General features: G+C 38.8%; 1 protein-coding gene across 3 annotated transcripts in view; it reads left to right on the top strand.

Annotated features, from left to right (window-relative positions):
- The window catches only part of MON2 (MON2 homolog, regulator of endosome-to-Golgi trafficking), a gene marked incomplete at both ends in the record, with an annotated part of 70,314 nt that extends 63,477 nt beyond the window's left edge, over window positions 1–6,837 (top strand). For 2 of the 3 annotated variants that reach the window (XM_079538048.1, XM_079538047.1), the window contains 5 exons: window positions 906–966; window positions 2,036–2,159; window positions 2,909–3,116; window positions 3,960–4,042; window positions 5,989–6,152. In XM_079538048.1, the coding sequence (XP_079394174.1) occupies window positions 906–966; window positions 2,036–2,159; window positions 2,909–3,116; window positions 3,960–4,042; window positions 5,989–6,152 (640 nt within the window). Of the gene's footprint in view, window positions 1–905; window positions 967–2,035; window positions 2,160–2,908; window positions 3,117–3,959; window positions 4,043–5,988; window positions 6,153–6,786 lie in introns of those variants that run through there. The other variant, XM_079538046.1, reaches the window with a different exon arrangement.
- Between the last annotated feature and the right edge of the window lie 8,220 nt (window positions 6,838–15,057).

Raw genomic sequence — 15,057 nt, 5'->3', positions numbered from 1 at the left:
AATATGCTTTGTGTCTTACTGAAGAACTAGCCTCAGTAACTCAGCAAGCAATAGCATAATCCAGCAAAGGAAAGGGAATTTGAGTCTACTTAGCAGGTATTCCAGTAAGGAAAAAGAATGACTCATTAAATGAGAGAACTTCACCAGAAAAAAAACTTAGTGAATGATAGCTAGCGTAAAATTTCCTGTCAAATGATACAAGATTTCCAAAGTTGCAAGCAGGCAAGGTAAGATCTTATAAAGCATGGAGTGACATTCATGGTTGAATCACTTCTGGGTATTTTATCTTTAAGTAGATTTTTGTATACAATGGAAGAATTACAGAGTTCTGAAATTCTTCAAAATTGTTGTTTATAAAATGAATTTCTCTCTTCCTAGAATTCTTTAATAAGGAGAACAAGTATTGGCTATCAACAAAAGAGACAGAGTAATGTCCCATTAATGAGAAGTGTGTTTCATTAACACAAAAGAAAATACAAAATCAAATTGCTAAATAAATGGTTGCTAAAAATTTTTAAAATCTCAAAGAAAATTATGCATAGTGAGAAAAAGGAAAAACAAAATAAGAAAAAAACCTCTGATGCCTAAATGAGACCTTCACAGAAGCATGTGAGCAAGTATTGTGACTTCTGCACAATTTAGGACGGAAGAGATTATTTTGATACACATGTGAAAAACGGTGCTGCAAGTCCTCAGTTGCCATAACTCTTCATTTTTGTATTTTACTGCAGTTTTCCTTTGAACCACTTTTATCATTTTTATTCAAAGATTTTATTCTAAAATGTTAATAGTTTTTATGTAATGGTACCAACTTGATGCATGTGAAACTTTAATGCATTTTCTCATACTTAGCTCCTTACACATTTTGTGAATTTAGAAGTATAATGTATTTTCTTTATTTTTAGTGCACCTCCTGATAATCTCTCAATTCAAGAATTTCAGAAGAATGAGAGTATTGATGTTGAGGTAAGAGGACTATAGAAAATGTGTAATATTGTCAAACACATAAGATAGTGGCATTCACAGGTTGCATTTAGTTTTCAAATAATTTTTGGCAAAGTTGCCCATTATTATTTTTCTGAGATGTTTTTTTCCATTTGAAAATGAGACAAATTCAGAGGCTCAAAATTTGACTGCTTCCAGGTTTTGCAAAGGTGCAAAGGAAGCTGCATGCCAAAAACTTGTCCACTTGAGTTCAAACGAGCAGAAAAAACAGAACGTCTTACTGCTTCTAATCCATTATCTGATTCTTACTTACTATGTTATTGCCAAGCAATTACATAGGTAATTGTAAACCCAAGGAGGCTGATGACTGAACCTGAAGGGAATGTTCTCTTTGTTGAGAGGTGGCATTCATTGTTGCAATCTAGGTGTGTTCTCAATACTAAATAAAAACGGGCATAAATGGTGAAATGATGATTTGTGTGGTGCAGAGACCTGATCGGTCTCATCATCTCTAGCTAGGACATGAAGATTTCAGGGCAAAAAAAGCAAGAGCAGTATCTGCAGAAGTAGATCTTTACGGAGATCTACACACACTTTATTCCAGAGTGAATGCACCAAGACCAAGGACAGAAAAAACATTTCAGTTTGTGTGTTGCCTTCAGCTTATTTAGTTAGCTGACATGTTCTGTTTTGCTGATGTCACTTTGTAAGCATGTGATATACGTGTTGATGTGATAGTAAGAATATTGAATGGAGTGGAGGGGGAGGGAGATTCCTATTGTCAAATATTCTCTTTTCAAAACTGTAAATTTGACTGGAAGAATATACGTCAAATGTCAGTGGAAATCTGAGTGAAAACTGCTTCAGAAACTCAGAAATGAGAGGAAAAATAAGTTTGGTAGTTCAAGTTTAATCTCTTCAACACAGTTCCAAAATTTTTAGATGTATCTGCAAATTCTTAAAGCAGCATTGGAAGATTTTGTAAATTTCCATTAGGCATGTCTCTTTGTTTAATGTTTCTTTTGTCTTCTACCAGAATTGCAGTGTTACTCTTCAGAAAACCAATATAAACTTATTTAATTTATTTTAGGTGGTGCAGCTTATTAGTACGGAGATACTGCCATATGCTAATTTTATTCCTAAGGAATTTGTTGGTCAAATAATGACTATGCTCAATAAAGGCTCAATACACTCTCAGTCATCTTCATTTACAGGTATAGTAGCTGAATGACAAAAGGTACAGAAAAATAGGTTTATATCTGCTAGACAGTAACAAAAATGTTGACAGTACTTATTCTGATAAAGACCTGAAATTCCATGAAATATATTCACTTTAAACTGTATTGTCTTGTGGAAGTTTCACTTTTGTTTTTTTTAAGTACTGTTTTCTTATTTTTTGGTCAGTGTCATGTATAATATTGTATTTGTGTTTCTACAGATTTTTTTCTGAACTTTCTAATAGTTTATTTTCCTTTATGTCAGTTGCAATACTTGACAGTGATTTCAGACAGTTGTAAGGCATGCATGATATCCAGTACTTAAAAATTAAATGACCTTAGCATAACTGTATGTTGTGGCTAACCAGACATTAACACAGAAGCATTTCTCTGTACAGTAGCCAATGTTAGTACTGGTGGTGTAGGACTGGGGATGTTCCTGTCACTTTTTTTCTTTTGTTTTTGTTATGTCATTTGATGTACTTTGTTATTAAAGCAGCATTAAGTTGGTGACACGTTAGTGAATGTGCTGAATATTCTTTTATTTTTTTGACCTGTTGTGAATATCACACAGTCATCCCTTCCTTAGAACGTGTTCTTAATATTTGTCCATATCACTGTTAATGTTTTTTTAATATTACAGGACTGATAACCTTTTTGCAAAATATAATTAACCGATTGAAATGCAACATCTGATATTCTGGCATGCACAGTGCTCAATTAATTATGATGTTTTACTTTGACAGAGGCGGAAATAGATATTCGATTGAGAGAGGAGTTTTCTAAGGTGTGTTTTGAAACACTGCTCCAGTTTTCATTCAGTAATAAAGTCACAACTCCTCAGGAAGGCTACATCTCTAGAATGGCACTTTCTGTGCTCTTGAAAAGGTCACAGGATGTATTACATCGCTACATAGAAGACGAGAGGTTGAGTGGCAAATGTCCTCTTCCACGGTATGTGCAGTGCCCTTAGGAAATAAAGGGTATTACCAGTACCTTTTGAGAAGGCTGTATTCAGAATACGTCTGTTGTGTGTTAGAAGTGTTTGTGTGTATGGGTGTGTGTAAGGGATGTATGCAATTTAAAGCTTGAGAAGTATACGAAAAATGTTTCAAATAAAAAATTATACCAAATTTCTGTTGAACAGAAAAACTGTAAAAAAAATAGTGGTCACACTCAGTGCTGTTACGCTGAAAAGAGGAGTGTAATTCAGTAATCAATATTATCAGTTGTTGAAAGAATGTTTCTGGTATCTCTAACATAATATTTCCGAAATCTAATTTCCCTTTATTCCTAGCAGAGCTAGTTTCTAAACTGAGAGGTAGAGAGTCTTCTTGACAATAAGATAAAATATATAAACAGCAATATTGTGAATCATTACTCAAGTAATTGTTCTTGAAACAGAAAATTGCCCTGAGAACAAGGAAATTCTTTCACAGATGGGGACTTACTTAGATTTCAGTTAACCTCAGCTGAAATGTTTTTGGAGTTTTTGATTGTGACTGATGAAACTGATTCTTTCCATTTTACAGCTAATCATGTACATGAATATTTTCAGATTGAGACACATGCTCTATCACTGTCTCTAATATCAAATTGAAAGCCATCCTAGCTGGCAGTAGCTATAATGGTGGAAAAGTTAAAGACAAATAATAACCTTGGTCTCTTAATGTCCTTTTTTTGGGTAGGCAGCTGTTTCCATTACATTTTTTTTTTTAATGTTATGTAAGTTTCACAGAAAATTTATAATCTTGAGACAAAAATGGGTTGCTGACTATTTGCATCTTCCTTTTGTAGGCAACAAGTAACAGAAATCATATTTGTTTTAAAAGCTGTCAGTACTCTCATAGACTCGCTTAAAAAAACTCAGCCTGAAAATGGTAAGTTATTGTTAAATAACGTATTTCTAAATGAGGTAAAACTTTATCTGCCACAAAGTTGTATTTATTCTTTGCTATAGTGCTTTTCACACAAAGAGTATAGTCTGTAAGATTCAGTATTCTGTGAATATATAGGTGGCATGTAGAAAAAAACATTTTCCAGTATACATAACAATATAAGGTTCTAAAATATGTTTAAAAATAGAAAACTTCATTTTCTGATGTCTTGTGTTAGATAGATCTTGGTATCTTTTAGAAACAAAACTTCCATAAAGTGTTAACAGAATTCTTAAATAGAAGCATATGTATGGCTGTTAGTTTTACTGTATCTTCTTTCTTTTCATTATAGCTTTTTTAGGTTGCTGTGGATCTGGTTCACACAGGTGCACTCCCCAGTAAAAAGGGTGTGCAAATTAAATGGATGAGCAGGCTATTAAATACTTAAATGTGAAATCTTGTTTCCCCTCACTTTCTGCTATAGTACCTCCTGTCCCCATAATGAGAAACAAATGAGAAACATTTCTTTGCTCATTGATACTAAGTGGTGATATGAATGTTTGACAGATGTATTTAAAGGACTGATTGAAACTGGTGGCCATGACTTTATTTATGTGAACACGTACTGTTCCTCCTGCAATCTGCACCTTTTGTAAGCAGAGGGTTCCCACCAAAAATCTTGGGAGATACTATGTTAACTTGTGCTAAGTAGATAATGTGTTTGTCTCTACTGATGGGTTGTTTCCCTTCTGTAGTTCCAGATATTCAAGCTCATTATTATGCATACTATTAGTATCATCATACTGCTTAGTACCTTGTTAAACTAGCTGCATTGTACTCTGCAACTCTGACAGATCTGCATATATATCACTTCTCTCTACCTTCCCTGCTTCTGATATTAAGAGAAAGGGAAAAAAACTTGTAAATCCTGAAACAAAGCAGACTTCCCAGAAGAACATAGATAGGTGGGTTTTCTGAAAGGTGGGATGTTTTGCAGCATCAATGAGCAGGGAGGTGTTGTTTCCTAGGTTGACAGTAAAAGGCTGAGGACAGAACTGTGCAAGAGTACACAAAGCCTTCTAGCATACCTGGAGCAGCTAAAGCATTACTTTGCTGGGGCTTTCTTTTAAAGGGGTAGAGTGGCCAGCTCAGCTGCACTGTTGCCCGTAACTTTCTTACTAAAATGAGCCATCAGTGTGTGGCAGTGACTGCCAAAACTGCTGCATACTTTCTTATGAAGAGGGCTACCAGACACATTAGAGAACCACTTTGCTCCTACTTCTCTTACTTTTGAATCATTTTATTTTTGTAATAGATTATTAACGTTTGAAATCAAGGTTTTGTGCTCTCTTGAAATCAAAGTTAAAGCAGATAAACAAAGAATTGATATAATAAATAAGATTCATACACTGTGTTTATTTTCACTGTACTAACAAATATTACCATGGATATTGTTTGTGCCCTGGTCCAGAGTTTCTCCTGCTTTTTATAGTTCTTATAATCTGGAAATAATTTGAAATTAATAGATAGTCTTATTGCTGATCTTTCCAGAAGTAAAATTTGCGCCCAGTTCTGCTTTCTATCAGTAGCTGAGGAAAGCTAATAGAAAAATGTATTTGTGTTATAGACTAAACAGAAGTAGTATCCTCAAAGTGTCAGATGCTCTCCATCCAAGAAAATACAGTGAGTGAATCGCATGTAGGAACAAAAGTACACAATGCCATTTTGTGGATATGTCATCCAGCTACCACCTGCTACTTCAAAAGTGTGGCTCTTCTGCAAATCCTACATCATACCTGAGGGCCCCATAGAGATGCCTTAGTGTCTCAGTAGCACTGCATGCCTGTGTTTGGGCATGTGGATGTGTCCTTAGCTTATTTATTTAATAAAATGCTGTTAGAATTTTGCATAGTAGTAAGTGAACTAATCTGTTCTTTTCTTCATTGCAGTTGATGCTAACACATGGGCACAAGTTATTGCCTTGTACCCGACTTTAGTAGAATGTATCACCTGCTCCTCATCAGAAGTGTGTTCTGCTCTGAAAGAGGCATTAGTTCCCTTTAAGGACTTCATGCATCCACCAGCATCCAAGGTACAGAATGGAGAGTCTTGACCCCATAAAACTTTTTTTTTTAGTTTTTGAAGGAAAAAAAGTATCCAAAAATGTTTGTTCCCAGGTGAAGTTTCACTGAGAAAATCTCTTGTGGCTAGTACTTGGCAAGCAATGCTGACTGCCTTTAACTGTACTAACAAGAGCTCAGTAATTCATGAACACAAGCTATATCTCAAAGGTCCAGAGTGAGTAGCAGTGCAAACCTTTAATAATTTTAACTAAGTAGTTGGAATCATTTATAATCTAATGTACTTGCTACAGTATCTTGAAGTGGTGATTGAAAAGTGGGCTTATGTACAGCTTGTTGTGTATGTGTTAATGATGTAATTAAAAATATTTCAATTCAGTCAGATTTATTAGGCTGGTGTTTTGCACCCTTTTTTTGAAGTACGAATTGTACTAAAATTTTATGCAAGATGGTACTGTAACATTCCATATATCTGTAACCAGCCTTTGTAAACAAAGGGAACTGAAATACTTGTGTGTATAATAAATGGTACAGTTCTGTATAAAATAGTTGCATTTATTATTTAAATTCTTTTTTAAATATTGATAATGTTAAATGCTTGAAAAAGTATTTATTATAAGCTGTATGCTTGCATTTTTACTTATACTTTGCCTTCTAAATTGCCAGATATGCTTGTTCATATCTGATCATGTTACTAGTTTTTTTTTGCTTAATTGAATGTATCTTTTCTGTGGCCATTGGACATCTAAATGAAGAGGTCATATGACAAGATTGCAGCAAGCAGGCAGGCTGATCTCAAACATCAGTGTCATTGACCTGGAATAGGTTTGAATATGCAGAAATCCACTGTAGCACTTCAACACTACCATACCTCACTTCATAATATATTTCTTTCGAAATGTTTGTTATACTCAACTCTGTTCATTTTTGTAGTTGCAGCCTTGCTTTAAAAAGTACATACATAAAGGTCATTAGTCTTTTTTGACCTTATTGCAGGTATCGTAGTCTTTGAATCATGACCCAAGAAAGGGGATTGCAAATATCTGAAATACTTGGCTGTAATACTTTGTTCAGTAATTTTAAGTGCTTTGTTTTGTAATGTCTTTTAAATCCAAATTGTTCTAACCTTTTAATTATAAACTCTCTGATATAAAACCATGAGAAGTGTATTTTTGAAGATAGCTACTGGTTTAGAAGTTCAGTAAAATTTTCATTAAGTAAATGTGAATTTTCTTTCAATTTCACGTAATACACAAGTGAAGCAAAACACTTCCAGTATTGTTTATAAAATTTGTGACAGCATTTAAACTCTTGTTGAAATAATGATTCATTAAATGTGTCGCCTGTGTTCATATATTTTAGCCTGTGATGTGAAAGCACAAAGGTCAAACGTTTAAAAAAAAAAGGAGAAAAAAAAAAAAAGGTGCCTTTCAATGTATTTCAGAGCTTTTCTTTAGGCCTTGAAGTCTTTGTAGATACTAAAAGTGATTACCGTGGTGTTAGATCTGTTTGCTTTACACTTCACTGACTGAAAGGATGCTAATTGGCACTTGTGAAGCAAAAACTGTAGGAGCTTCAAGTCAAGTTGCAAGGAACTGATCAGGGTTAGAAGGACCCTCTCTGAGTAATGTTTTCTCAACCACACCTTTGAACAGTTTGTTCCTATAGAATTCCAGTTTTGTGATCTTTTCAAAAAGGATAATCAGAGAGGGAAGCTTCAGGATCTTGCACATATCTCTTTGACCAAAGTTGTGTGGAACTCATCTTCAAATGTGAATAGTTTTTGAAGAACATGTTGTACATTAAGGAAACAAAGCCCCTTCTTTCTAGTAATAGTTGTTTTTTTGTTTGTTTTTTTGTCAAAATAGCCTTTTTGGAGAAGCAGACCTGGGTCCCAGGTACAAATAACAAGATTATCCATACTCTGAAAGTGAAACCCTTGCAAATGCCCTTGCGAATACTTAGTGAAAGATAAGACAAGGCCTATTAAGTTCTCAAAAAAAGCAAGAGGTTGAGCAGAGAAAGGGTATTCATTTGATTTAAAATCTGCTAACTTAACAAGAAATTCTGGAAAGAGGAATGCAGACCAGACTGTGGATGAGTTTGTTTATCATTAATTTCTGTCTGCTTTTTCAGTGGTAACACAGATTCATCCTAATTAAGCAAATCTTCAGCTTTATTTTAAATAGGGTGTGGGGGTGTGTGAGTCTTACCTGACTTTATCATCCACAGATATTAATCTTCTAAAGGCTTTGAAATAAATTACCACTAAGGTTGCTTTGCTTCCTTTCCTCTTCATTATCAAATAATGATATCTGTGCTATTTAAGAACATTTTGGACATGCAAGCCGAGGCTGACCATACTCAAAACACTTTTTGTATAAATAGAGAACTGAAAACAAAAGTACTTAGTTTAGGGAAGACTTCTTTTAACCGACTGATTTTTTTTCTGTGAATGAGACTTTTTCTGTTTTCTGTGCCTTGTTCAGCACTCAAATATTTCCTCCAACTTGAAGTATCAATTTGTTTTTTTTATTATTTTTACATTTTGCTAAATATTCTTAGAGTTTCCTTCATGTAAACAGTATCCTTGAGTATTTAAATTTCATATTCTTGCATCTGTTTCGAGCAAGACAAGTTTTGTTCCTGAAAAAATGTAACATTACCTATTGAGTAAACCATTGTCCAAGTTGTACTTTTCAAGTCTATAGGGTTGCTTAGGCATGTGAAATAAAATAAATGGACGTTTTCAGGATTGAGGTCTGCATTGTGTCAGTGAAATCAGCTAGAAAAGGTTGTTCAGCTGAGTGTATAGAAATATGTCAACTGGAAGTTAGAAGAGAAACATTAACTGCCAAATGTAACCACATTATTCACTTTTTTTTCTTCTTCTCCCTAACCTTAAAAAGAAATTTGGATTGGGAATCCAGAGAGAAAATGTGAGGGTCTTCCACATTATTACAAGGCTCATATCAAGACTGTTGATAATACTTGTATGTCTCAATGCCATAAACACTGCCCCAGTGTACACAAGGATTTAACATCATATTGTAGCTCTAAGGAGAAGGAACAGATGACTAAAGCAGGAAATTTCTTACAAGAAAGGTTGTTCTTAGAAGCATCTTTGTGGACCTTTGTTAGACTCACTCTAGTATGTCCATGACTCTCTTGTGTAAGTTTTGGGAGCAAGGACACCTGTTTGTCTACATGGTATTTTGCTTATCAGGGCAAGTGCAACTCCAACAAAAATGACTGTAGGAGTTCATGTAAAACATAGATTTCATCTGGGGAGTAAATAATCTTCAAGTTTCACAAGTATGTTTCAGTAAAAAAAAAAGTGTGTTTTGCTATATTAATACAAGCATATTGCAGTGATGTAATTGCCTTTGTGTATGCTGGAATGTAGATCAGACGAGGCTCCTCATTCTTTGTAAATAAATACAATAGAACTTAACATTTATTTGTTTGTTTCAGCCTTCAGGTTTTATTCAGTGGAAACATAGATAATGATGTAGGCAGGATGTACAACAAACTCTCTTAGATTTTGAATTACACAGAATTCTTTCACGATAAAAAAAGCGAAATTGCATGAAAAGTGGTATTACAAGTATGCTAGAAAACAGGATTATACTGAACATCACAACTGGTAAAATTCTCTCCCAAACAACAAGATGCAATTCATCAAGATAAATGTGAGATTCTCCACTCAAGCAGCAGTGAGTTTTCTCCATTTTATTTTGCCACCTTTATTGAATAGGAGACTGATGGTTTCCCATGTTTTGATGGTTTTCCTTAGGAAATTATTCCAATTTAAAAATGGCTGTCATTAGCACTATCAAAACTAGTTCTGAAAACATGTTTTACAGCAGTGGAATCTCATTTGTCAATACTATAATCCTCTCATCACCTGAAGCATGTTCTTAATAGAAAGGATGTATTAAATACAGCTACCATCTTTTTTTCTTTATCAAAAATACTGCAAAGTTGAAGCATACTCAAAGGCCCCAACTTATGGCTGTTTAATACTGTTAAGAAGGCATGTTGGTTTGTTTTTTGTTTTGTTTTAGTTTTTCAGGAAGGGTTGCCCAGAGATAAGAAAGAAGGAAAGTCCCTTCTAAGTCAGATGCTTGTTTAGCATGTTGAGTTTTATTTTTGAAGACCCCGGTCTTTAAGCTGCAATTATAATTATTGCTCTCTGTGTACAGAATACCTGTCTTAGGCTTGGAATGAGCTAAGCGACTTGGCCATGACCAGTGATATTTCCAAAGCTGACATCTTCAAGATTGCTGAAGCTGGTGAGGATGACAGACTGTTGAGAAACCTGGCATTGCCTTCTCTGTTGTTTTCAATGTTAGCTGTTTCTTGGAACTGTTAAAGTTGTCAAGGAATTACTTAAGTTTCTGGCTTCCTTGCCGGAGGACTTTCCCTTCTTTCCCCCATCACAGCAGGTCATATCAGGAAAGGGACTGAGACCCCACAAAAAATAGCACTCAAAACTGGATTGCCACCAATAGAAGACCTTTACAATGCACAGACAAAAGTCTGTTTCTGATCATCCTTCACAAGGAAGCATGGAAAGGGATGGGAATATTATGCACATAGTACTACTCGTATGTACATGTACAAAGAACCGGCTTCTGGAGTACATCAGAAGTATTACTTGCAGATATGCTTACTGAACATCTGTTCATGCCTCCGGGTTTGGCGTTGTAGCATGATAAGGCACTGCCTTACCTCTAAAATGATCCCTTGACTCTGTGCACAGTACTGCACTGGAACAAATGAGGAAAGACGTTTACATTTCTTTTAGAAAAGTCTTATTTAAATATTTTCTCATAAAATATGAAATCAATAACCTGTGTCAAAGCCGAATGCACTATAATGTCTTAAATTTTTAAGCAGTTATGTGTTGCCAAAGCCTTAAAGAGAATGCAGTGAACTGATGTAGTATGCAGCCCTGCCTTGTGAGACTGACAAGCAAGTTTTTGAAGAGTTAAAGCATGGTCTGATTGCAACTCAGTTGTACTTTATCCAGCTGAAGTCAATCAGTTCAAAGTTGGAGACAGATTAGGAGCTGAAAAAGAAGAAAGCTTGCTTTTTCCTCTTCCATGCATAGGACTGAACTGTGAGGGTAAAATGCTCTTTGTCTAAAAGCTGAAGGCAGTAATAGCTACAGTTCTGTCTTCCTTTTAACACTACGTATTTCCTGAATGCATCTGGAACACCTGAAACAGATCGACGTAAGAAAGAATTAATTTGAATGCCTTTCTCCTTTGCAAATTCTACTTTGCATCCAAATAGAGCCCTGTGCTAACTAACGGGATGTTAAATTGTTGGGAAAAATGTACTTAGAACATTTTCTGGAAAACAAAAATTGGATTTAAAAAATAAGATACTGAATTACTAATTACGTAAAATGCATTTCCTAATTGGAAAAGATGGCAATCTTAGCACAAAGGCTATTGTTTAATTGCAAGCAAACATTTAAATAATTGCTAACAAAGTAGCAATCTTTTTGGAAAGATAAATACAAGTGCAAAATAAGGCAAAAAATATAGCTCCATGCTTATTTTCATCATTATTAAAAATAAGCCACTTTTCTGTTTTGTTTTTTAAATAAACACTTTTAGATTTTCCCATTTGTGTTTCTTTTTCAGAACTCTTTTTTTTCACCTGTACACAAACAGCAGAGTAGAACCTGCACTTGCTGCACCCATTCCTTTGTAGTATTTAGCTTCCTTTGCACTGACCTCAAATAGCAGAATTACTGTAAGTCTTACTGATCCTGTGTGAAATATCATCACGTGCCTTTCTGTAGGAATCAGGACTTGTAGAACATTCAACTTTGCACTGGTTCCAATGTCTTTTAAACAAGCAATCGATGTAATATCAACCCTGTTGCCAACATAGGTGCAAACTTTAAAGCAGGCAACTACAGACAGGATCGTTATGAAGTATTTCCATCTTTGGATCTCGGGTGCAGTGTTTTGGCTGCTTTCCAGCATGACTTTGTCAACAGATTTCTTACAAGTTGACTCTGAAGCCATCGGTTTGATGCTAGGACCAAGGTGCGTGTGTAGCTTTGTGCTGACAAACCCAAGGCTATTCTATTTCCTTTACGTTTAGCTGCAAGCGGGGTTATTTCTGCACCCTGCATTACTGCATAGCACCTTATCTGTGTGTTTGACTCCTGCCCGCAATTCCTCTCGTGCATCGGTAGCGATTTTTGGCAGTTTGTTCCCCAGATGCGTTGAGGGACAAAATGAACTCGCTTAAAACATCAGCGCTCCTAACTCTGTGCGCTCTCGTAACGACGTTCAGTCAGTTTCCAGTACGGAGCAATCGCAGTGGGGTCAATTCCCATTTAAAAACACAAACCAGGTTCAGATCTGACTCCACAAACAAAGCGTTCGAGCGCACAGTCCCTCCGCGCTGCGCTGCCCTCCCCCAGCCCGTGCGCGGGGCCTCGCAGCGCTGCCCTCCGGCACTCCCTCCCCGCCGCCCTCAGCGCCCCTCTGCCCACCGCGCTGTGGAACAGCCGGGCGAGGTCCCGCCGCGCCGAGCTCCCCCCGGCGGCGGTCCCAGCAAGCAGCCCTAGCGGACGGCCGGCTCTTCCCGCGTCTTTCAAGGAGCCCCGGATCGAGAGCGGGAGCGCCCCGCTCCCAGCATCCTCCGGACGAACGTTAACTCCCCCCCCCAGCCGCGCAGTCCGGCGGGAGTCGAGGGGAGTGGCACAGCGCTCCCCTGCGAGCACCGGCCTTCCGCCCGCCCGCGCCATCTTGAACGCGAGCCGGGGGCAGCGGCCTCCCCTCCCTCCCCAAGATGGCGCCGGCCGGGTGAGTGACATGTCCAGTCACGTGGGCAGCGGATGAGCCCCTCTCTCCCCCCCCGCCTTAAACGATCTCTATGGTTCGGCCGGACACACGGGCGGTGGCGGGCAGCGGCGAGGGATGGAGCCGCGGCGGGAGCGGGGCCGCCCGGCGCCCCTTTGTCTGCGGCCTCGGCAAGGCGAGCGCTTTTCCTTCCCCGATCGCGAGGGCCGCGCCCCAGCGCCCTCGAGGGTTCGGCTTCCTCCTTCCCGCCGGCACGGCGGCCCGGGAGAGGCGGCGGGCGCTCCCCGCTGAGAGCGCCGGCGCGGAGCTCCGTCCCGGCCCTGCGGGCGGCGGCGCGGCCGAGCTGTGGGAGCGGGGCCGGGCGGCGCCTCCGCCCCGCGCTCCTCGGGGGGCGGCGGGGGTCGGCGCCGGGACGGGGCCGGGGCCGCGGCTGTGCGCGGGGAGGGTCGGGCGGGCTGAGGGCGATTTTCTGCCGTACCCGCTGCCCCCCGCTTCTCTCCTTCCCTTCCTCCCTCTCTCCCTCCCTTCCCCATCTGTTACAGGCGTGCGGAGCGGTGGCTGTTTGAAATTAAACGTGCCCTTTGCTGCACCAGCTGGGGTCTGTGATGTATCTGATAAATGGAGCTCTGCCCGTCGGCTTCAGGTCATGCGAGGAAAAGGGCAGCGCTGGGGAGGGAGCTGGGCGGGGTTTCCCTCCGCTTTTCTGTCAGACGAGAGGAGTCTGGTTGATGTCTGCAGCAGATAAAGGAGACGAGGATCATCAAAAGACCCCAGAGCCCTTTTATCTTCCTGCTGTTTCTCCCTATAACTTCGTTTATCGGTGACGCGGCGTCTGCCTGCGCGTTCCCCCCAGCAGGGGCCGGGTGCACCAGGCCTGGCTGAGGTAGTAGTTTGTGCTGTTGGTCGGGTTGTGACATTGCCCGCTGTGGAGATAACTGCGCAAGCTACTGCCTTGCTAGTGCTGGTGATGATCAGCTGCAGACGAAGACAATGACAATGGGAATCCCCTTTGTTTTCCCGGGATTGGATGCTGCTGAGGTGGCAGCGGTTCTTTTCCTCCTCTCCTCTGCTCCTGCCCAGCCGTGGCTGCTGGGACGCGCGGGCTCTGACCCTGTCAGTGGGATGCTGCTTCTTTTGCAGCCCGGGTGAGAAACCATTAGTTTCACGCTGCTTGGAGGGCACTTTAATTTAATCTGAAGAGCAAGTGTCTGCATTTTTTCCAGAGCTTACACCTTATTATTCACATGGCACTGCTGGAAGGTGGATTTTCTATTTCGTGAAGACCGAGTGATGACTAACTTGTATTTTCTGTGTTCTGAGTATGCAAAACTTGTATGTGTGATCTTAAATGCTCTGATTTGAATAGTAAAGGATCTGAATAGCTAACAGAAATGTGAAGTATGTGATTTGTCGCTTTCCTTACAGTGAGAAGATTGTTTCACAGTGTAGTTGACTATCATTGTACAGCTTGGTGCCAGCAGTTTTTTACGTGAACTTCTGAGATTTTTATTTCTGTATTGTGATTTATTTTTTCTGGAAAAGAAACCGTGAATCTTCTCTTGTGAATTAATTAAAATTGCTGGTATGTTCATAGTGTTGGCTGAGGGTATCATTTTGATTGAAATTCAGTGTGTTGACCGCTTATTACCGTGGCTTAAACTTGAAATACAAATTAAAATTAAAGCATTTACAATAAATGTGCATAACTGTCTCTTATGTTTTTAAAAATGAGAGTTAATTTTTCAGCCCTTGTGAATCTGGCTGCAAGCAGGTTATGATTAATCTTTTCAGTTCACAGTGAAAGTTAAAGCTATAGCTGAGCACTTCAAAGTTGATGTATTAGCACTGGTTCCAGTTCACAGTTCTCACGTATTATTATTGGTAAGAGTTGGGTAAACTTTGTGATATTTGTTTCTTTGCCTCATTTTTTAAATGTTTGCACTCCTGCATTTAGAACACACATAAAGGTTGCTCTTTCACCTCAGCTGGATGTAAAGTGCCCTGCAGAATAGAAGGAATGTTCTCGCTGGCAAGTTTAATTTAGTAATACTTCATTTGTATACTGAGCAGTGCATTATATGCTAATTCAAGCTCTTCCATAACA

Source organism: Tetrao urogallus (assembly GCF_951394365.1).
Source record: "Tetrao urogallus genome assembly, chromosome: 1".
Taxonomy (NCBI): domain Eukaryota; kingdom Metazoa; phylum Chordata; class Aves; order Galliformes; family Phasianidae; genus Tetrao; species Tetrao urogallus.
Note: the sequence above shows the minus strand (reverse complement) of the source record. Positions and strands in the feature narration are given on the sequence as shown.